This window comes from Oncorhynchus mykiss, chromosome 26 (genome assembly GCF_057628025.1).
Source record: "Oncorhynchus mykiss isolate SJ-2025 chromosome 26, ASM5762802v1, whole genome shotgun sequence".
Taxonomy (NCBI): domain Eukaryota; kingdom Metazoa; phylum Chordata; class Actinopteri; order Salmoniformes; family Salmonidae; genus Oncorhynchus; species Oncorhynchus mykiss.
The window spans coordinates 2,297,757-2,320,694 of NC_143047.1; the positions used below are offsets into that span (position 1 = coordinate 2,297,757).

The following is a 22,938-nucleotide window of genomic DNA, read 5'->3' on the forward strand; positions in this document are numbered from 1 at the left end:
TTTGTTAAAGGGATTCTCTGGTACTTTTATATAATCTTTAGCCAGTTGTTCTGAAAGTTGCACTAGTTAAATAAAGGTTAAATAAAAAAGTGGTCCCTGAAAATTGTGACATAAGTGCACCACGTCATTGCTCTCTCTCGCTCTCTCTCTTTGCGGTGTCCACTGAGCCATTGGGCCCGCCCTGCAACCTCATTGGATAACGCTGGGCAGGCTCTTGCTAGCTGTCACTCAAATGCAAGGGACCGACGCTCATTGGCTAGGGGGCTGGCCCATGTGGAGGGAAATATAGAGAAAATGGCATGGCATGGCACAGCTTTAAGAAAACAGTCGCTTTCAAACTAAGGATTTTGTGGCTAATTGAAGTAAGACGGTTAATTATGTTCATGGATTATACATGTATGAACTACACATTGAAACATCTAGCCCAAAGTGGGAGGTTTAAAAATAGTTTCTTAGTCACCAATGTCCCGGAGCATGTTTTTAAGACTTCTGGTTTTCCCTGTGTTTTTGGTTTGTCTGTGTTTGTCATATGGCTGGCTGTTTCTCTGTTTTGTTTTCCCATCAGCACTTCTATCTGCACTTCTGTTCAATGTTCTGTCTGTCTATAACTATGTGTCTCCCCCCCCCCCCCCCCCCTTATATCTCTCCCCTATAGCTGAAGGAGCAGCGAGAGCGTGAACGGCGGGCCAAGAAGGGTGGAGCCACGGACGAGGTGGGGGGCGAGTTTGACGACCTGGTGTCGGCGTTGCGCTCCGGCGAGGTCTTTGACAAGGACCTGTCCAAACTCAAGCGCAACCGCAAGCGTTCGGTCAACCAGCTAGTGGAAGGGGGTGGCCGCGAAAGACCGGTCACCAAGGTCAACTATTAATGACCCCTGGCCCCCAGGAGTCATAGGTGAAAGGGAGACAACAAACAATGTTGGCACTGTTTTCCTCACCGGTGAACTCTAGAGGGTCAGAGGGTAAGATTGTGGGTGTCGGATTGCCGTTTTGATATAGCAGCCACACAACCCATCGGAAGGAAAGTAGATTTTTAGCTGACGAGAATTGCTCTTCTTCAAAACTCCACCAAGACACCTGACCCCATCTTCAGAAGTGGACTACAGACACTTAAACTGACTGACAGACAGACCACTGTGACATGACTCCCTTTCCTCTTTAGACCGCCTCTCCATCCCCTTTTGACCACATCTGTCCAGAACTGTGCTCCATGTCTCTCTTTGTCTACCCCCCTCTTTCTCACTGTGCTCTTCCACACACACACACACACACGTACATACTCTAATCATAATAATTTTATATCGCTCTTCATTACATAAAGGAAAGCTCAAAGCGTTGTAAAGCAACAACAAAAACAAACAATAAAAATAAAATAAACATAATGAGAAAGTGCATGGCATGATTGAGGTGGTCAGCGGAGGGAAGAGGTGGTCAAAGGGGAGTGGAAGCAGCAGGCAGCACGTTGTCATCACGGTGTCTCGCCATCCACGCCGTCTGTGGTTTGGTAGTCGGACTCAATCAGATGAAGTTAGAGTTCCCTAATAGCCACTGGACTAGCTAGCCAACTACTCTTCACTAATACCAAAATGCAGCACCCACTTGGCAGTCACAAGACACACAATAGTAATTCAGGATTAGCCAGTCATGGTCATCTGTCATCTCTTTACACCTCTGTATTCTGGCTTCTCTCAATCCTCAACATCTGGAAAGTAGGCATAATCAAATCAATACAAAACATTACATACTAGCAAGCTAACATTAGTTTTCTAGCTAGCCAAAAAACAACCGCCAATTTCAGCCTTTAAAACATGCTGGATTCAGACTATAATAATAAGCTAATAGTTCATTCATAAAACCCAAAGTTTGTAGGGAAAATGCTATTAAAGCAATTAATGACAACTATTTACAAAATATACAGGAGCTCTCTGCCTACCCGACCTTACGGTGCCATGGCAACCTATTCTATTTGTCCCTTGATGGGTTGCATCGCTCTGAGTTTTTTCTATTTGGGTGTAATGACTCCTTGAGCCCAGCAGAGGGCAGTGGTTCTCTGTGGAGCCTCCTCTCTTGCTCTGTCTCTTACTCTGGTGGTGCTTATACTAGTTGGTAGTAGCTTTACTTCTTCTAGTAGTGAATGTAAAGACACAAGGAGTACTTCCCAAAAACTGCCAAGCATCTGCTGCTGGTGTAGGCCCATGCAGGATTTGGGAGTAGAATGTTGAGGTGACACAATGGGGACTTCTGCTCAGGAGACGTGGCCACATCGGCTGCCTTTGGGAACACTCTCTTCCCAAGTGCCTCTACCATATGTGGCATTCCCGAGGACTCACTCCCAGATGGAATTTCACAAAACGAGAGCACAACACTTCCCAGTACAAATACGTGGGAGAGTACCCGTGCCCCAAGTTGACCTTTTACTATTAATTTGTCTTCAACAATTTGAAGAAGAGAAGTATTGTTTCGGCAGTACCCTGTGCCAAAGCAACAGAAAAACACTATATACAGTGTTTGTCACAACACAACTGATTGGCTCAAACGCATTAAGAAGGAAAGAAATTCCACAAATTAACGTTTAACAAGGCACACCTGTTAATTGAAATGTATTCCAGGTGACTACCTCATGAAGCTGGTTGAGAGAATGCCACGAGTGTGCAAAGCTGTCATCCAGGCAAAGGGTGGCTACTTTGAAGAATCTAAAATATATTTTGATTTGTTTAACACTTTTTTGGTTTTCAACATGATTCCACATTTCTTATTTCATAGTTTTGATGTCTTCGCTATTATTCTACAATGTAGAAAATAGTCCAAATAAAGAGAAACCCTTGAATGAGTAGGTGTGTCCAAACCTTTGACAGGTACTGTGTGTGATATATATATATATACACACACATATAAATACTAAAAGCACTGCAATTAGGAAGCCGTTTATATATTTATATTTAGAAGCAAACGTCCTCTGTCAAGTATCATCTATGTTTCCTAACACATTGATAAAATGGTACATTTTCCAATGGTGTTAACGCAATGCATTGTCACTTTTATCCTCTAATAATAATAATGTGCTAGGTTGGTTATACCACAAGCAGCTAACACCATTCTGGTCAAAAGGGTGGTTACTGGTACTAAGATTTGGGGGTCACGATTAAATAATAACAATAATACGTATAATTGAAGGGGCATCCTTTTTCTCGTCTCTTTTCTTTTGACTTTGTGATTTGCGACCATCCCATCCAGTGGGATCTCGGTGTAATTGTAATGTGAGGATGAATGTACACAGCACTTAAAATGGTGAACGATGTATTGGAGTGGTCTCAAAGCAAATTGGTAGCTAGCAAGTGTTGCGTGTAAAAGAAAATATGATGCGCAACTGACTATAGGACTGACAACAGGCAAAACAGACGAGCGGCGACACCTGTGTTTTTAGCCTGGAAAGACTTCCTCCCTTTGTCCTTCATCCCTTATTCCCCAGGTCCCCATGTATCTTTTGGCGTAAGGGGTCATTCCTCTGACCGTAAGCCAGTGGTTCAGACAACTCCATGGAAGAACAAGGCCACACAGTCAGTTCACATAGTGCAGCCCACTTGGGTATTTTATTTGTTTCCGTTTTGATTTATTCCTATTATCTTGTCATACACATTTCTAATACTTTAGCAGTAGGCAGGACAAAGGCTGCATGTATGTGGATGTTTGGATCTTATGGCAGTCCTGGGGTTGGTCTGTATATGTTTGTCTGAGAGTTTGGGCTTCTGCGGTGAAGGAGGGAGGTTAGAGGGGAGAGCTCCATTCCTGGGGTCATGACTTCTCTTTGCCATGGGGGATTGGCTCCCAGACATAGTGGTTAGGGAGATGAGTCCAAGGGGGTAACTAAACCATACTGTGGTCTGGACTGTCAAATGAAGGGGCAGACATACTGTAAACCTTTTAGACTCAAAAACACCCACACATATTACATAGAAAATAAACATGTACAAATGTACACATTTTGTACATTGAAAATACATAAAAATACAGTCACGTGAGCAGTGCCCGACACATACTTAACCCCGCCCTACTCATTCACACACATAAACCCAGTCAAAAGAAAATTCCTTTCCACTCAAATTAAAGCATATATCCTTAGGGAGACATTGGAGCAGATTCCTGGAGGGCAAAAGCCTGGGAACCCCCATGAAACCATGCTAGGGATCAGAGTAGAGCGGGCTCGAACACAAAAACAAACATGGCCACCGTCCGTCATCCATGTCACAACGCTGGCTCTCTTCATACTGAGGCCGCGTAGCACAGGTCACCACTTTTCCACATCCATTGAACTCAAGTCGAATTAGACATTGAATCTCATGAAGTTAAATGAAGATAAGGCACTTTTCAATAATTGACCATTCATTGCACAGGAGGCCGGTGAGAGGAGGATGGGTAGTAATAATGGCTGGAATGGAATAGTATCAAACACATGTTTGATTCCATTTCGTTCCAGCCATTATATGAGCCCATCCTCCCTAATTAAGGTGCCACCAGCCATCTGTGGTCCAGTGCTAGAAAAGTTAGGCAATATTATGGTTATTCTTAGTTGATTTCTGTTGTTCTATGATGGCCCCACCTGTTCTTTGGTGATAGTTATTCAGTATGTGTCCATATGTGAGGGGCCTAACAGTGCAGTAAGAGGATTGGCTTTTAAGGGTAAATTGGACACATTCTGTGCTAATCTCTTCGAATGTGTTTAACCCTCCCTGGTGAATGGAGGAAGGCAGTGTTCATGACATGCTTCTTCTACACCCAGGAACTGAGGGGGAAAAGGCAGGTCTGTCATTCTAATAGAGGACTAAATGGCGTGCCACTTCATATAGTATATTAACATGCGGCTCAATACTGCCCTATCTAAGACAACCCAGAGACTGGACACTGGGTTGTGTGCAGTAGGCACGAAATGGAAGAAAACGCTCTGAAGCAGAGTGAAACATGGAGGTTCTAGCTGGTTGTACCTGTCCAATGAAAAACACACATTTTCGTGAAAAACACACAACCCATGTTGCAGTTTCGAAGCAGATACAACTCAAACGGGTATCCGGAGGTAGAACTAACAATCACACTGATCTCAAAATGAAGCAGAATCTTCCATCTAATGGCATCACTGATGTAATAAATACCATGGGAACAATGAGAAAGAGGGTGTTATTTTGGTTTTGTTTGATAAAACCAATTTTATGACAGTCCCACATGTATCTTAAACTAGACTGTGACGATTGCCTGTATTGAAGGCGTAACCAGCTAACAGAACTTAATAAACTCTCTCTTGTGGAAGACAATCTTGTAAAACCCTTTGAAGTGATGTTGGGGATTTCCAATTGGGACACTGTTTGTGTGGCACACATCCCAAACAGAGTGAATTGATACAAGTCAAGTCACTGTCTGTCTGGTGGCAGTAGTCATTTTTATGCAGAGTAAGCATTTTACATTTTAATCGTTTAGCAGATACCCTTGTACAGAGTAACTTAGATAATCCCACAGCACCCCCCCCCCCCCCCCCCACCAGGTTGTCCCACCTAGCTATCTTAAGATGAATGCACTAATTAAGATACTCTTTGAAGCGGTAGGGTTTTAGATGTTTTCGGAAGACGGGAAGGGACTCTGCTGTCCTAGCTTAAGGGGGAAGCTGGTTCCACCATTGGGGTGCCAGGACAGAGAAGAGCTTGGACTGGGCTGAGCAGGAGGGCCAAGAAACCAGAAGTGGTATGTAGTGCTCGGGTTGGGGTGGAGGGTTTGAGCATAGCTCAAAGGTAGGGAGGGGCAGTTCCTCTTGTTGTTCCGTAGGCAAATACCATGGTCTTGTAGTCGATGCAAGCTTCGACTGGAAGCTAGTGGAGTGTGCGTAGGGGAGGGGTGGTATGGGAGAACTTGGGAAGGTTGAACAGGCCGCAGCATTCTGGTTGCAGGGGTTTGATGGCACAAGCGGGGAGCCCAGCCAACAGCGAGTTGCAGTAGTCCAGACGGGAGATGACAAGTGCCTAGATTTGGACCTGTGCCGCTTCCTGTGTGAGGTAGGGTCATACTCTATGGATGTTGTAGAGCATGAACCTGCAGGAGCGAGTCACTGCTTTGATGTTTGGGTGTTGTCCAGGGTTATGCCAAGGTTCTTATACAGTACATTAAAAAAACATGGGCCCCTCCCATCCTCATCACTACCACGATTCCTCCTCTTAGCCACACTTTCCATCTATTCATTTTGGTTCACCTTTAAGTGCCTCAATCTATTTTGGATGTGTTCCTTTCTTGCCACTGGTGTTTTTTCCGGAAATGTCTATGGTTATTAATATGGAACTGAGAAACAAAGTGGATAGGTTGGAAGTGTGCTGAGATTGGATAGAAATAAACACCTGTCTTGGGGTTTTGGATGGCTGAGAACCATGTCTACTCACCCTCTATTCCCATAATGTGTGTGTTATGGGTTGACCTTGTGGTACTTTTAAGCACCATCGCGCAAAACACATCACCCATGTATTATTTTCAACCCAAAATACACCCTATTCCCTTTATAGTGCACTACTTTTGACCAGGGCCCATAATGCTCTGGTCAAAGATAGTGCACTATAAAAGGAAAACGTGCCATTTGGGACTCAATCAATATGTACAGTGTGTCAGTTATGTTGTTAATTTTGTTTCATACGGGAAACTGGAGTTTCCAAGGATTTAGTCATCTAACCATGAGATTTGCCCTTCCATCTGTGTGCTGAAATCCCTCTGGGGACCCTTCTCTATACATCCAAGGGAATAACAAAAGCTTTAATCTATCAATTATCAATCATCGGAGCTATCACACCGTGAGGTCCCGAAAAAACATTTCTGCGTTATGTCTTTTTTTGGAGAGGGTGAAGAAACGATCTTGTGTCAGTTAGCACTCACCCCACTCCACAGACGTTAAGTGTTGAACCAAAAAGAAAACCGACTCAAACTTTGTAGTGTTGCTCCCATTAGGAAAAAATATTAAGACCCAACTGAGGGGAAAAACATTTTGACAACATCATTTCCTCAACATCACTGTATAGTTGGGCATTTAGAGCTATTCTATTTTCCATTCTTTTGGCCTTTTATTTATTTTCATTCTTAGGCGAGAGATTTAGCAGTTGCTACTGGTAACACAGTTCATTGTACAACATTTGTTTAAAAAATAAATTAAATCAAAGCTTAATTTATTCTTATGCACCATATGACCACAAGTATGTGGACACCTGCTTGTCGAACATCTCATTCCAAAATCATGGGCATTAATATGGAGTTAGTCCCCCCTTTTCTGCATAAACAGCCTCCAATCTTCTGGGAAGTCTTTCCACTAGATTTTGGAACATTGCTGTGGGGACTTGCTTCCATTCAGCCACGAGCTTTAGTGAGGTCGGCACTGATGTTGTCCGATTAGGCTTGGCTTGCAGTCAGCGTCCCAATTCATCCCAAAGGTGTTCAAAGGGTGTTGAGGTCAGGGTTCTGTGCAGGCCAGTCAAGTTCTTCCACTGGGGCATTGTCAAGCTGAAACAGGAAAGGGCCTTCTCCAAACTGTTGCCACAAAGTTGGAAGCACAGAATCGTCTAGAATGTCATTGCATGCTATAGCGTTAAGATTTCCCTTCACTGGAACTAAGGGGCCTAGCCCGAACCATGAAAAACAGCCCCAGACCATCATTCCGTCTCCATCAAACTTTACATTGGCACTATGAATTGGGGCAGGTAGTGTTCTTTTGTGTGGCTGCCCGGCCATGGAAACCCATTTCATGTTCATGAAGCTATCAACAAACAGTTATTGTGCTGACGTTGCTTCCAGAGGCAGTTTGGAACTCTGTAGTGAGTGTTGCAACCGTGGACAGATCATTTTTACGTGCTTCAGCACTCGGCGGTCCTGTTTTGTGAGCTCATGTTGCATACCACTTCGCGGCTGAGCCATTTTTGCTCCTAGATGTTTCCACTTCAAAATAACAGCACTTAAGAGTTAACCGGGGCAGCTCTAGCAGGGCATACATTTCACGAACTGGCTTGTTGGAAAGGGGGCGTCCTATGACGGTGCCACATTGAAAGTCACTGAGCTCTTCAGTAAGGCCATCCCACTGCCAATGTTTGTCTATGGAGATTGCATGGCGATGTGCTCAATTTTATATACCTGTCAGCAACGGGTGTGACTGAAATAGCCGAATCCACTAATTTGAAGGGGTGTCCACATACTTTTTTTTATATATAGTGTACTTACTGTACTGAGGGGTATTTTAACACATCTACAGTATTATGTGTTTGTATTGTTACATATTTGGTATAGGTATATGTTATTTTGGCCATTGACTGGCAGTGTGGAGTTTGAAGATGACATTTGAGAAAATGTAGCTTGTTGCTGAATGCACTTTTATTATGGGACATTTCCATTCAGACACCAATGTGGGCTACCTATTTGAGCCCCCGGGTGAAAGGGTGCAGCTTGTGATGATTCTGTGGAGATAACCCCCGTTAGATGGAGAAAGAAAAAACGCAAGTGAAGTTGGGTACTCCGGCTGGAGTATAATTAGAGATTGAGAGGGCGGGACTTACGACATATGTGTTAGTAGGCAAGCATGGGCATCCCTAGTGGGGATGCTCCAGTTTAGCAAGAGTTTTTGGTCCTCACTTGCTTTGCATCTTGTGGCGTGTCTAGAATGTTATTCCACCACCACATTTCTGTCTGATTATGCACTTGGCGTTGGCCCACATGCCCAAAGAGGGGTGCACAAAGTGTGATCTTTTGACTTTTCCTTTCATTTTAATGCCTGCAAAATGTTACACATTTGTATTGCTTGAGAAAAGTTGCACACGATTTTAAGAGGTTGTATACAGTATTTTTATGGTTGATTTGACAAAACGCTCCACCGAAAAATGGACAGTTCTAAAATTTTTAAAAAAGAACACCGTTCTCGTTTAAGATAAGGTAAAAAGGTCCCAAAAAAAGTACACTGTTCTTGTTTAAGATAAGGTAAAAAGGTCTAAAAAAAAAAGTACACCGTTCTTGTTTAAGATAAGGCAAAAAGGTCAACAACAACAAAAAGTTGAGGGATGTTCCATTTTCCTGTAAATTGTACCCCTATTTATTTGCCTTACTTAGTTTGCTATATTTTGTATGTATACGCAGCATAACAAAATGTTATAATAAAAATATCTAAATAATTATACTGTGGATCTGTGTATGTTGGATAGTTCCCGACTGAATGAGAACCCTATTTCTATATTAAAATCTTTGCTCACCTTGTCATTTTGTAGGGTTGCAATAAACTGTTGTCCCTTGCACTTTGTGTATTTCATTAATATCGTTCATGCTAATGCTGACCAAACATTTAAAGGTAGACTCAGCGATATGACGTAGATGCAGAAAGTAACCGGCAGAGTGGGTCAATTTCCTCAACAACTAAGAGCTTTTTGGTCCCCTGGCTACCACACGAACCCATGCTCATTTGCAGATACTGTGTGTGACTGTGTGATCTCAATATCTGCAGTGCTGCTCATGTCAACTTCATTTCACTGAGTTTACCTTTAACACACGCTGATACTAATTATCCTGTGGTCTAAACAACTTTACACCACATGATACCACAAGAAAAACAAGGGTACCAAAGCTAAATCCTGCCCTCTACTGGTGGGAGAAGGTAGTCACATTGTACACAGTGGGAGTGTCCCCATATCACTAACACTTTATACCCTCCTGAGTGGCACATGGGTCTAAGGCACTGCATCACAGTGCTTGAGGCGTCTCTACAGCCCCGGGTTTGATTCCAAGCTGTGTCATAGCCAGCCGTGACCGGGAGACCCGTGAGGCGGCGCACAATTGGCCTAGCGTTGTCCGGGTTAGGGGAGGGTTTGGTCGGCCGGGATTTCCAGTCCCCAGCTGGACGGTGTTTCCTCTGACACATTGGTGCAGCTGGCTTCCGGGTTAAGCGAACTGTGTGTCAAGAAGCAGTGCAGCTTGTTTTTTTTGTATTGCATTAGGATCCCCATTAGCTGTTGCAAAAGCAGCAGCTACTGTTCCTGTGGTCCACACAAAACATTACATAATACAGAACATCAATAGACAAGAACAGAACTACATATATATTTTTTTAAAGGCACACGTAGCCTACATATCCATGCATTTACAAAATATCTAGGTCAAATAGGGGAGAGTCGTGCCGTGAGGTGCTGATTTATCTGTTTTTTTAAACCAGGTTTGCTGTTTATTTGAGCAAGTTTCATGCAATCATGGCTCTATATAATGTATGCTTTCTTGAATTAGTTCTGGATTTGGGGACTCTGAAAAGAACCCTGGTGGGGTAAGTGTGTGTGTCAGAGCTGTGTGTAAGTTGACTGTTGGGATTTCCATCACATTGTTTCTTATGAAAAGAAGATATGCAGTCAATCTCTCCTCAACTCTTAGCCAAGAGAGACTGGCATGCATAGTATTTATATCAGCCCTCTGATTACAATGAAGAACAAAACATGGCACTCTGTTCTGGGCCAGCTGCAGTTTAACTAGGTCTTTCCTTGCAGCACTCGACCATACGACTGGACAATAATCAAGATTTGACTAAACTAGAGCCTGCAGAACTTGCATTTTGGAGTATGGTATCAAAAATTCAGAGCATCTCTAAATTTACAACCATTGAATCTAGATGTTTTGGCCGTGACAGTTTACAATCTAAGGTAACGGCAAGTAATTTAGTCTCAACTTGTTCAACAGCCACACCATTCATTACCAGATTCAGGTCAAGAACTTAAGGATTGATTTGTACCAAATACAATGCTCTTAGTTTTATAGATGTTCAGGACCAGTTTATTACTGGCCACCCATTCCAAAACAGACTGCAACTCTTTGTTAAGGGTTTCAGTGACTTCATTAGCTGTGGTTGGCAGTATGTTGTGTGTGTGTGTGTATATATATATATATATATATCTATCTATCCTCATTCTTTTAACGTATATATGTTCTAGGTGATTTTTGAGACAAAGGCACTGCTGGAAGGTCTACCAATGGCATGCCCTTCTTTTTGTGAGAAATTGAACTGGTCACTCAATAATTATAAAGTATTTAGATTAGGGACTGCAAAAACTTTAATGACTAGTAAATGGTTTATAAATGTGGGAGTATTGATTAGTAAATTATGAACACTATAAATGCCTTATTGTTTATTACTATCTAGCCCAGTGGTTCACAAACTGTTGGTTGTAGAATGACATTAGTTGTGCATAGTTACAATTCATTATGAAGTATGCACAATTGATTGTGTAGCTCAATAAACTTGTAGATTATTTGGACAAAGAGCAAAAAATATATAATAAATTGGCACCATTGACTTGCATTGGTTTTGTGCCACAAATGCTGTAAATGTAGTATTTGGAAACAGTGGTCAGGTAAACAAAACCAAAGCATCAACTACTGTCATACCTTGTAAATAAATAGACTGCTTACAGGGTAAGGAAATCAATATTTTGGTTTGTAATTTGAGTGACTATGACAGAAGTGTATTTGGTTCACTAGCTTGCTACAGTGCCTTCCGAAAGTATTCATACCCCTTGACATATTACACATTTTGTTGTTACAGCCGGAATTCAAAATGGATTAAATATAACAAATAATCTCACCCATCTACACACACTATTCCATAATGACAATGTGAAAACATGTTTTTAGAAATGTTTGCTAATTTATTGAAGTGAAACACAGAGATCTCATTTTGATAAATATTCACACTACTGAGTCAATAATTAGTATTGGCTCCTTCGGCAGAAATTACAGCTGAGTGAATCTTTCTGGGTAAATCTAAGAGCTTTCCACACCTGGATTGTGTAACATTTGCCCATTTATTATTTTCTAAATTATTAAAGCTCTGCCAAATTGGTAGTTGATCATTGCTAGACATCCATTTTCAGGTCTTGCCATAGATTTTGAAGTAAAGTTATGTCAAAACTGTAACTTGGACACCCACTGTCTTCTTGGTAACACGGTGTAGATTTGGCCTTGTGTTTTAGGTTATTGTCCTACTGAAAGGTGAAATCACCTCCCAGTGTCTGGTGGAAAGCAGACAACCAGGTTTTCCTCTAGGATTTTGCCTGTGCTTAGCTCCATTACGTAGATTTTTTTCTCCTGGAAAAACTCCCATCCTTAACGATTACAAACATACCCATAACATGATGCAGCCACCACTATGCTTTAAAATATGGAGAGTAGTACTTAGTCATGTGTTATGTTTATGGCAAATCTAATAGCACTTATTCAGGACAAAAAGTGAATTGCTTTGCCACATAACAACAACAAAAAATACTTATTGCCTTGTTGCAAACAGGATACATGTTTTGCAGTGGTGTAAAGTACTAAAGTAATTGGGATATTTGTACTTTATTTATATTTGACAACTTTCACTACATTCCCAAAGAAAATAATGTATTTTTTACTCCTCACATTTTCCCTGACACCTAAAAGTACTCGTTACATTTTAAATGCTTAGCAGGATAGGAAAATTCACTTCAGAACATTTTTTGTAGACCTCCACAAGGCTGGTTCATCCTTTGGGGCAATTTCCAAACGCCTGAAGGTACCACGTTAATCTGTACAAACAATAGTACGCAAGTGTAAACACCATGGGACCACGCAGCCATTGTACCGCTCAGGAAGGAGACTCATTCTGTCTACTAGAGATGAACATACTTTGGTGTGAAAAGTGAAAATCAGGATAATGTTCGACAAAAAGGAAAACCACATGCATTACACCAAATACTAGATTTGGGTGTGGTCTTTAAGTAGAAAATAATGAGTGCAATGTTTACATATTAGCTTGTTTATTTAATTAGTATTCCAAAGGCACAGTGCTGAATAATGAACATGATGAAAAGATAACTTATATCATGATAATTAGTAACTTTGGATATATTCAACAATCAGTGTACAGCACTTTACTGTGTGAAATTATCAAATTAATTTACTGTAACCTTAACATGGGTGTCAAAATCATTCCATGGAGGGCCGAGTGTATTATCATTATTTACTTTCAATTTGTGTCCAATGAAGACCTAGACACCCAGGTAAGGGGACTAGTTCCTAACTAATCAGTGACCTTATTGATCAATCAAGTACAAGGGAGGAGCTAAAACCAGCAGACACTCAGCCCTCCATGGAATGAGTTTGACACTTGCCTTAGAACATGAGGCAACAAACTATTGACTCCGATTGTCTTATCACAGGTGTTTGAGAGGTTAACGCACACCCTAGTCCAGGGTTCCCCAACTGGCGGCCTGTGGGCCAAATGGTTTTATTGGAAAAATAAAACAGTTTGAGCCCAAAATGTGTGGAATTTATTGTTGGACTGTAAAAACACCAGGAAATCAGCTGCAAGTGATTTTATTTAAGAAATCTGTTCAAGTATTCGTGTTTGAAATGATTCAGTTTTAGTCAAACATACAGGTATCGGTTTGGGCTACTTGCAGTCCACAAATTATTTGTAATCATGTTCCGGGACCCCGACAATCCGCTCAAGAAAAAAAATAATCCGGCAGCTGATTGATGATCCCTGCCCTAGTCCATATTTATTTTCTTTCCCAAAAAGGACTCTAGCCTCAACATTATGGGTGTATCACAAAAGTAGCTTCCCTGTCGCCATTCCTTCTTCTGCACTGATTTGGAGAAAAAATGTGTGCGGGTTGGCAGGTCTGCAGATGTACTGTACAGATAAACATTTCTGATCATAAGAATCTGGTACAATGGAAGGACCAATACTGATCAGCAAGTCATGGCACAGCCTACCAGCCAGACAAGATGATGGACTTCTACTGATGAAGTGAGTGCCTTACTGAAGTGAGTGCCTTGCAGTGAGGCATTTCCTGATCCTCTAAAAAATGTGAGATTTTGAAAGGAGATGTACCATGCAGGTTTGGGGTCAATTTCATTTTTTATTCAGTCAACTTGGGAAATGTAGTTATCAATTCACCACCTGTGTTAAACCAACTTTTTTTTTTTTTGTATAGATCAGGTAAGAGTTAAACTAAAACAACCACGCATGTGTTCCCCCTATGCTCATAGACCCAGAATTTCTGCAATGGCGGCCATCAAAATGTTGGCTATTGTGTATTTCACACTGTTGGGGTAAAAATCAGAGTATAATGCTTGTAAACCCCAATACAAGTTCATGTCATCGTCACCAATCAATTGCATTACACTTAAAAATGACTACCACCACCGATTTCTATATGGCATGCTATGCTACCAGTTAACACAAGCATTTAGTTCTAAACCCGAAAAGAACAACTTCTAGATATCATAGAGCAAAAACATCCAAATATATCCAAATCAGATTTTAGTTACCACATTGTGGGCCTGTTATTAAATATAAATAATGACGTATTTGATGAATATCCACTTTGTTAGATATGGTCTGCATTCCATTGATCCCTTTACCGTATGTACTGACCCCCAAACCTGGTGCCGTGGAGATAATTTTCCAGTTAGTGGTTAGGGCTCACGGTGGAAGTCCTTTTCCCCCGCTCATCTAGCTTGATGTCTGTGATGGTGATGTTGTGACTCACCACCTTGCACATGACGTAAAGCGTCAACGATGCCACTGTGACCGCAGTCAGCGTATCCATCTGGATATCACAGGCTGGTACAGCCTGGGCGTTCGCAGTAACAACGGCCGCATGGCATCGAGGTCGAAGCCGACAGAGGACCGGTCTAAGGGCGGCAGGTTGCAAAGCGGGATGAGTGCGCCCATGTTGCCTGCGTCACCCTTGGCTAAATGGTTGTTCCAGAGCAGGCGGAAGGCAGTGGGGCCCAGGTGACTGGTAGCTGTGGTGCTTCGACGTGTGGGGGGTTTGCTGCCCACATCCTCCATGGAGGCTTGGCTTTAGGCATCTGTGTGGGTCAATAGGGCAGTGGTGGTGTTGTCCGGCTTGGGAGGAGTCAGAAGAAATTGCGCCCACCCCCAAGTGTGTGGGGTTGTTTGAGTTTGGCTTGGAGGTCATCTCTGGAGGTTTGTCTGTGGCACTGCCTTATGCTATGCTGGCTTAGGTGGGGCCCTGTTTTAGCGTTTCTCAGTAGTGTGCGAAGGGAGGGAATCTCAGGGCTCCTTGTAGAGGCATTCTTTATTAAGTTTGGATTCCTGGCAAGTGTGTACCTGAGACATGTGCATGTTAGAATCAGCAGCCTTGGTTTGAGAACTGGGGGTTGTCAGTAAGTCATCAATCCCATATTCTCTGCGGGGCCAGTGTCACTACTGTAAAGGATTCTTTTGACAATATGGAACCACTGAGGGCTCCTTCCACACTGGTGGGTTCCCGAACAGCTGGCATCAGGCAGCACTGTTAAAACTGTCTAGCCGGAATGGCACGATACATCCTTATTGGGTTGGCCACTTCCACTTCTGGAGTGGTACAGTTGGAGGGCCATAGCGGAGGTGAGGACTGCAGGATCTGGGATATAGACGAGGGGAGGGAGGACCACTGGCAGACTCTGGACTTGGGCAGGGACAGGGGCCTTTGGGGTGTGGTGTCTGAGAGACAGGGATGAAATTAAGATTAGGGTTTAGGGAGTCAACATTTAAAACCAAACAAAAACAGATTGCAATATTATCATTATTGCCATCGGTGCTTCTACACCTGCATTGCTTGCTGTTTGGGGTTTTAGGCTGGGTTTCTGTACAGCACTTTGAGATATCAGCTGATGTACGAAGGGCTATATAAATACATTTGATTTGATTCGATCAGTAATTTTACTTAAAAAGCTGCAACATGATTGAGATAAAAAAGGCCTCGATCCAAGAAGTGGATCATGGTTTCCCATTTTGTACACCAGAAGAATACGATGCAGCTGGAATCACCACTCAGAGGTCGCTTCTGTGGGTTCGTGGGCAGTGCCATTGAGGGCTTTCACCATTTAGGAGAAGTCTGGGTGGGACTTGCTAAACAGGAGGGGTCAGCCAATGATTTATACTCCTTTGCAAACATTCCATCGAAGATGGTGGATAAATTAAGATGAACGACTCAAGACGTTTACCATGTACATTTTTTTCTAGGTTCATGTAAGTGGGCATTCCCTCTCTCTGTTCCTCCATAATCTCTGGCATGTTCACACGAGAGAGGGAACTGCTGGCTCTGGTCTACTTATTGTCCATCCCCGTTCGCACTCACATGACCAGAAAATGTGCCGGTGAGATGTCTCCTTTCCATGACCCAGAGAAGGTAGAGGAGGTCTTGCTTTCTTTACTGTCTCTGACTCCATTAACTGCAAGTGGCAGTAAATCAGCCCGCTCAGACTATACACACTCCAGCACAGTAGGTAGTGGAATGCACCTTTTCAGTTTATTAATGAACTTCCAATACACTCATAGAAGTAGAAAAATCAGCAGGCTAGTACAACTGTATTCAATCAAATGGACTGAGGGTGTGAGATTAGAAGGAGAGCGAAGATCAGAGAGTGAAGGAGAGAGGGGGGTGAGGAGATGGGTAGAGAGAGAAAGAGGGGAAGCGAATGAGTGAGTGTTACGTACAGTCGCGTCACCCACCGATGAGGATCATGGGTCTGTTCTTCATCTGGGAGATGCTGAACATGCCTGTGGGGAGGGACGGGGAGAAAGAGTGAGTTTTTGTGAGGACTTCAATGGAAAAGGTGGGCAAGATAAAAGATAAAAAAGGAACAAATGATGTGTGGGAGCCTCACCTACCACCTGTTCTTCCCTCTAAATTCTGGGTCCCATTCTACATTTCAACCTGTCTGAAAAAAACTAAATGTGAGGACTTTGGAGCCCCTGAGATCCTTTACAAGAGAATATACACACAACTTTGGACACACATCAGTAATTTGTGTAACTCACAACTTTTCTTTATTTAGACTATTTTCTACATTGTAGAATAATATCGAAGATCCTCCATTCACCAACTCAAAAAGGACATGGCGGTTGGGACCAATAATCTCAAATTTGGACTCATCAGACCAAAAGGACAGATTTTCACCGGTCTAATGTCCATTGCCTGGGTTTCTTGGCACAAGCAAATCTCTTATTATTGGTGTGCTTTAGTAGTGGTTTCTTTGCAGCACTTCGACCACGAAGGCCTGATTCACGCAGTCTCCTCTGAATAGTTGATGTTGAGATGTCTGTTACTTGAACTCTGAAGCTTTTATTTGGGCTGCAATTTGTGAGGCTGGTAAGTAATGAACTTATCCTCTGCAGCAGAGGTAACTCTGGGTCTTCCTTTCCTGTTGCAGGCCTCATGACAGCCAGTTTCATCATAGAGCTTGATGGTTTTTGCTACTGCACTTGAGACTTTCAAAGTTCTTGAAGGTAATGATGTATTTCTCTGCTTATTTGAGCTGGTCTTGACATATGGACTTGGTCTTTTACCAAATAGGGCTACCTTCTGTATACTACCCCTACCTTGTTACAACACAACTGATTGGCTCAAACTAAGTCTAAGGATTTCAAATGACTGGGACTACAGATGTCATAGATGTCGATCCACAGCATCCCAAACAGGCTCAAGGGTGACATGTCTGGTGAGTGTGCAGGCCATGGAAGAACTGGGACATTTTCAGCTTTCAAGAATTGTGTACAGATCCTTGCGAAATGGGGCCATCATGCTGAAACATAATGATGGTGGCGGATGAATGGCACAGCAATGGGCCTCAGGATCTCATCACGGTATCTCTATGCATTCAAATCGACCTCGATAAAATACAATCGTGTTTGTTGTCCGTAGCTTATGCCTGCCTATACCATAACCCCACCACAGGGCACTCTGCTCACAACGTTGACATCAGCAAATCACTCGCCCACGCGATGCCATCTGTCCGGTACAGTTGAAAAGCACACTTAATCAGCGTGCCAGTGGACATCGTGAGCATTTGCCCACTGAAGTCGGTTACAACGCCAAACTGCAGTCAGGTCAAGACCCAGGTGGGGACCACAAGCACGCAGACGAGCTTCCCTGAAATGGTTTCGGACAGTTTGTGCAGAAATTATTCTGTAGGGGTGGCTGGTCTCAGACGATCCCGAAGGTGAAGAAGCTGGATGTGGAGGTCCTGAGCTGGCGTGGTTACAGTGGTCTGCGGTTGGGAGGCCGGTTAGACGTACTGCCACATTCTTTAAAAACATTAAATTATTCGGCAACAGCTCTAGTGGACATTCCTGTAGACAGCATGCCAACTCCCTCAAACATCTGTGGCATTGTGTTGTGACAAAACTAAATATTTTAGAGTGGCCTTTATTGTCCACAGCACATGGTGCACATGTGTAATGATCATGCTGTGTAATAATCTTCTTGATATGCCACACCTGTCAGGTGGATGGATTATCTTGGCAAAGGAGAAATGCTCACTAACAGGTATGAAAACAAATTCTGAGAGAAATAAGCTTTTTGTGCGTGTGAAACATTTCTAGGATCTTTTATTTCAGTTCATTAAACATGAGACCAACACTTTACATGTGGCGTTTAATATTTTTGTTCAGTATAAATCAGTGTGTGATCGAACCCTCTGTGATTAGGGTGCTGTTCTGATGCCATTGAAACACACTGAGCTATAGAAAAGGATCCAATTCAATAGCACGGTTGGCGACATTTCAAGCTAGCTTAAGGCTGTCGAGCTGAGCCCACTGTGGATCCGAGTCACAGCACCAGTATAACCGGCATCAATGTGCTAGCTTAGCATATAGTGCTGCCTCCCTGAACTTGCTTCTGACTGGGCTTGAACCAGGGTCCTCTACCTCACCAACATACGAACTGATTGAGCTATCCATTTGATAGCACTAATTGTGACATTTCAAGCTGGCTGTGGAGTAAATTTACAGCATATTACGATATGTTCTTATCTCCGTTACACAACAATGAACCTTGCAAAATGATGCACAGCGGGACGACATCCTGCTTAAAACATAGATGGTTGGGTAAACAACTTGTGTTAACATTTGTGTGCATACAAAATATTAATAATAGCACAACCGTTGTGTTGAATATGTAAGAGGCCTTAAAGTCGGTGTTATTCAAATGAGTTTTTCACTAATCAGCAATTGCTGAGAATGACGTCTGATGTCCTAATGCTAACTGAGTCTACTTTTAATGGGATGTTGGGTTGTAATTTGAAATACATGCTACACCAGAAGTTAATGGTTATACAGTGGGGCAAAAAAGTATTTAGTCAGCCACCAATTGTGCAAGTTCTCCCACTTAAAAAGATGAGGCCTGTAATTTTCATCATAGGTACACTTGAACTATGACAGACAAAATGAGAGAAAAAACATTCAGAAAATAACATTGTAGGATTTTTAATTAATTTATTTGTAAATTCTGGTGGAAAATAATTATTTGGTCACCTACAAACAAGCAAGATTTCTGGCTCTCACAGACCTGTAACTTCTTCTTTAAGAGGCTCCTCTGTCCTCCACTCGTTACCTGTATTAATGGCACCTGTTTGAACATGTTATCAGTATAAAAAGACACCTGTCCACAACCTCAAACAGTCACACTCCAAACTCCACTATGGCCAAGACCAAAGAGCTGTCAAAGTACACCAGAAATAAAATTGTAGACCTGCACCAGGCTGGGAAGACTGAATCTGCAATAGGTAAGCAGCTTGGTTTGAAGAAATCAACTGTGGGAGCAATTATTAGGAAATGGAAGACATACAAGACCACTGATAATCTCTCTCGATCTGTGGGGCTCCACTCAAGATCTCACCCTGTGGGGTCAAAATGATCACAAGAACGGTGAGCAAAAATCCCAGAACCACACGGGGGGACCTAGTGAACGACCTGCAGAGAGCTGGGACCAAAGTAACAAAGCCTACCATCAGTAACACACTATGCCGCCAGGGACTCAAATCCTGCAGTGCCAGACGTGTCCCCCTGCTTTTGCCAGGACTTGCAAAAAAATGCTCTTCACTGACGAGTCGCGGTTTTGTCTCGCCAGGGATGATGGTCGGATTAGCATTTCTCCCCAAAGGAATGAGCGTTACATCGAGCTCTGTACTCTGGAGCGGGATCGATTTGGAGGTGGAGTGTCTGTCATGGTCTGGGGCGGTGTGTCACAGCATCATCGGACTGAGCTTGTTGTCATTGTAGGCAATCTCAACGCTGTGCGTTACAGGAAAGACATCCTCCTCCCGCATGTGGTACTCTCCTGCAGGCTAATCCTGACATGACCCTCCAGCATGACAATGCCACCAGCCATGCTGCTCGTTCTGAGTGTGATTTCCTGCAAGACAAATGTTAGTGTTCTGCCATGGCCAGAGAAGAGCCCGGATATCAATCCCATTGAGCACATCTGGGACCTGTTGTATCGGAGGGCTAGGGCCATTCCCCCCAGAAATGTTACTACTGTTACCCCCCCCATTGTTCAGGGACACATTCCATTTCTGTTAGTCACATGTCCGTGGAACTTGTTCAGTTGTCTCAGTTGTTGAATCTTATGTTCATAGAAGTTAAGTTTGCAGGAAATAAACGCAGTTGACAGTGAGGACGTTTTTTGCTGAGTTTATGATGACTGAATTGCACATCGCCAATATTCAACCAAGATTATGAACGTTTTAAATACCTGGTTTGCATACCCATTCTTGTCTTAGCATTTACTGGTAGATATCATAATTTGGAACATCTTTCCTACTGCTTTCCTCCAAGCAACAACCAAGTCAAATGTTATTTAGTCACATGCGCCGAATACAGCGAAATGCTTACTTACGAGCCCCTAACCAACAATGCATAAAAAACATCATACGAATAAGAAATAAAAAGTAACAAGTAATTAAAGAGCAGCAGTGAAATAGAAAGACTATATACAGTGGGGTACCGGTACAGAGTCAATGTGCTGGGGCATTGGTTAGTCGAGATAATTGAGGACTATGTACATGTAGGTAGAGTTATTAACATTACTATGCGTAGATGATAAGAGAGTAGCAGTGGTGTAAAGAGGGGGGGGGGGGCAGGCAATGCAAATAGTCTGGGTAGCTATTTGATTAGATGTTCAGGAGTTTTATGACTTGGACCTAGACTTAGCACTCCGGTACCGCTTGCCATGCGGTAGCCGAGAGAACAGTCTATGACTAGGGTGGATGGAATCTTTGACAATTTTTAGGGCCTAGCCGTTCCTCAGCTATTGTATGTGTGTTGAGGTCGCCTACCACTATTAGCTGCCAGTGTACAGTATAGTGCATGTGCCATTTTCTGCTATTGCTTGTATACATTTGCTGCTATTTGTCATAAACATATATCAATGCTAGTCCAACAGATCGAGGCCATGGAGAGGCCCCCCATGAGGATGCTGTCACCCTAGCCAACCAGAGTTTATACATGCACGCACTACTTTTCCGTTTTTTTCCCCGTTTCACTTCACCAATTTTGTGTATGTCGATTACATGAAATCCAAATAAAAATCTATTTCAATTACAGGTTGTAATGTAACAAAATAGGAAAAACACCAAGGCAATGTATCTATGTATGTACAGTTATTCATGTTTTCAAGTACTGGAGACAAATAATGTATTCCAATATACTGTTGTATTCGGAGCATGTGACAAATAACATTTGAATTGAAACATGTTATCAAAATGGCTATTGCAGGAGCAGTGGACCAACATTCTCACTGGGATGAAACAGTAATCACTAATTCCTTACGATAAGAAATTGCCGAAATGTACGACAGTGTTACATTCAGCAAGGTAACAGGCAGAATCGAAAGCGATACAGCTACTACCCATGTCTCTGACCAGCCGACCAGTAACAATACCTGGATAATGTGACATGGCGACGTGTGTGGAACCAATTTTGGGGTTGGAAGAATCTATGCGAAATGCCAAGGGAATGGATTGAAAAAGTTAACTCATTTAAAATGACAAGGCCAAAAACTCCTTGCAAATGAAGTAAACCTTGGAGAGACCAGTCATGGGGAAAAGAGAAACCAGTCATATACGGGAGTAAATCATTTAAAATTGGTGGCGAGATAAATGTTGGTGTCCAAGCGTAGTACATGCTAAATAAAAAGGCACGTAAACGTTGGTTTGGATTAAAACAAACAATTCAATGATTGGAGGGAGGACAGTAGACTTATCATTATCATGTTTGTTTGTAATTAAAAACTTTTGGGTTGCTGATTAAGATTAGCATAGTGAATGCTAACGAAATGTACACTTTCTCTTCCAGGAGAGTATGGGGTGTCATTATCTCGCTCTCTTAGAAGTGAAATTATGTCATTGTATAAAGGCATCCCAATTTAGCAGTAAAGGGGGCTCCCAAATAATTAAGGCCTGGCTATTGGTTTCTTTGTTTTTGCCCTACATTTTACCACACACACTCTAGCACACACTCATCTCACCGGTGATGAATATTTGTTAGCGGTGTTAATACAGTGTCTGATTTACTGTGTGGGGTCTTACTGACTTTATTGTCCCCATGGGGAAATGTTGTTGCAGTGCCATGTACACATTTAAAGTGGCATTTAAATATAAAACAAAATTGACAATACAACTTTCATAACAGTTACACACCAATAAAAATAATAAGAAATAAAACTAGCCTGCTGGCCTTACGGAGTCAATGGGAACATTCGCCTGAGTTATTTAGGAGTGATATCACACCTGGCACAAATTATTGTCTCGTTCTATTTTTCCTGCTGAGGAGTGCCCTATACCTGCGCCTAGAGGGGAGTAATTCAAAGTCCAGGTACAGGGGGTGACTTGGGTCTGAAATGATTTTGTGAGCCTTACGGAGGGCCCTGACCTTAAAGATCTCATCCAGGCCTGTCTGTTTGACTCCAAGTACCTTGCTTGCTGTGGTAATAATCCTTCTCAGCATGTTTCTCTGGCTGACGGTAGCATTGCCAAACCAACAAACAATACAAAAAGTTAAAATACTCTCAATAAAAGATTTGTAAAACAGAGTCAGTATAGTACAGTCTATATTAAAAGAACCCAACTGTTTTAGAAAGTACAGTCTCTGTTG

General features: G+C 42.5%; 2 protein-coding genes across 8 annotated transcripts in view; one reads left to right on the forward strand and one right to left on the reverse strand.

Moving 5' to 3' along the window:
• daam2 (dishevelled associated activator of morphogenesis 2) overlaps nt 1-9,286 on the forward strand; it is a 234,287-nt gene extending 225,001 nt beyond the window's left edge. For all 4 annotated transcript variants that reach the window (XM_036963291.2, XM_036963290.2, XM_090221720.1 and 1 more), the window contains one exon: nt 656-9,286. In XM_036963291.2, the coding sequence (XP_036819186.1) occupies nt 656-868 (213 nt within the window). In that variant the 3' untranslated portion in view covers nt 869-9,286. The remainder of the gene's footprint in view (nt 1-655) is intronic.
• Nucleotides 9,287-12,788: 3,502 nt separating this feature from the next.
• The window catches only part of mocs1 (molybdenum cofactor synthesis 1), a 54,068-nt gene continuing 43,918 nt past the window's right edge, over nt 12,789-22,938 (reverse strand). Inside the window, exons 10-12 of one of the 4 annotated variants that reach the window (XR_002470937.3) lie at nt 16,674-16,727; nt 16,519-16,566; nt 12,789-15,507 (exon numbers count right to left, since the gene is read on the reverse strand). Coding sequence is in view for 2 of the 4 variants with exons in the window: in XM_021585665.3 (XP_021441340.1) it covers nt 15,320-15,507; nt 16,519-16,566 (236 nt within the window). In the remaining 2 variants the exon portion in view is untranslated. Of the gene's footprint in view, nt 15,508-16,503; nt 16,567-16,673; nt 16,728-22,938 lie in introns of all 4 variants that reach the window. The other 3 variants (XR_016492158.1, XM_021585665.3, XM_021585667.3) reach the window with 3 other exon arrangements.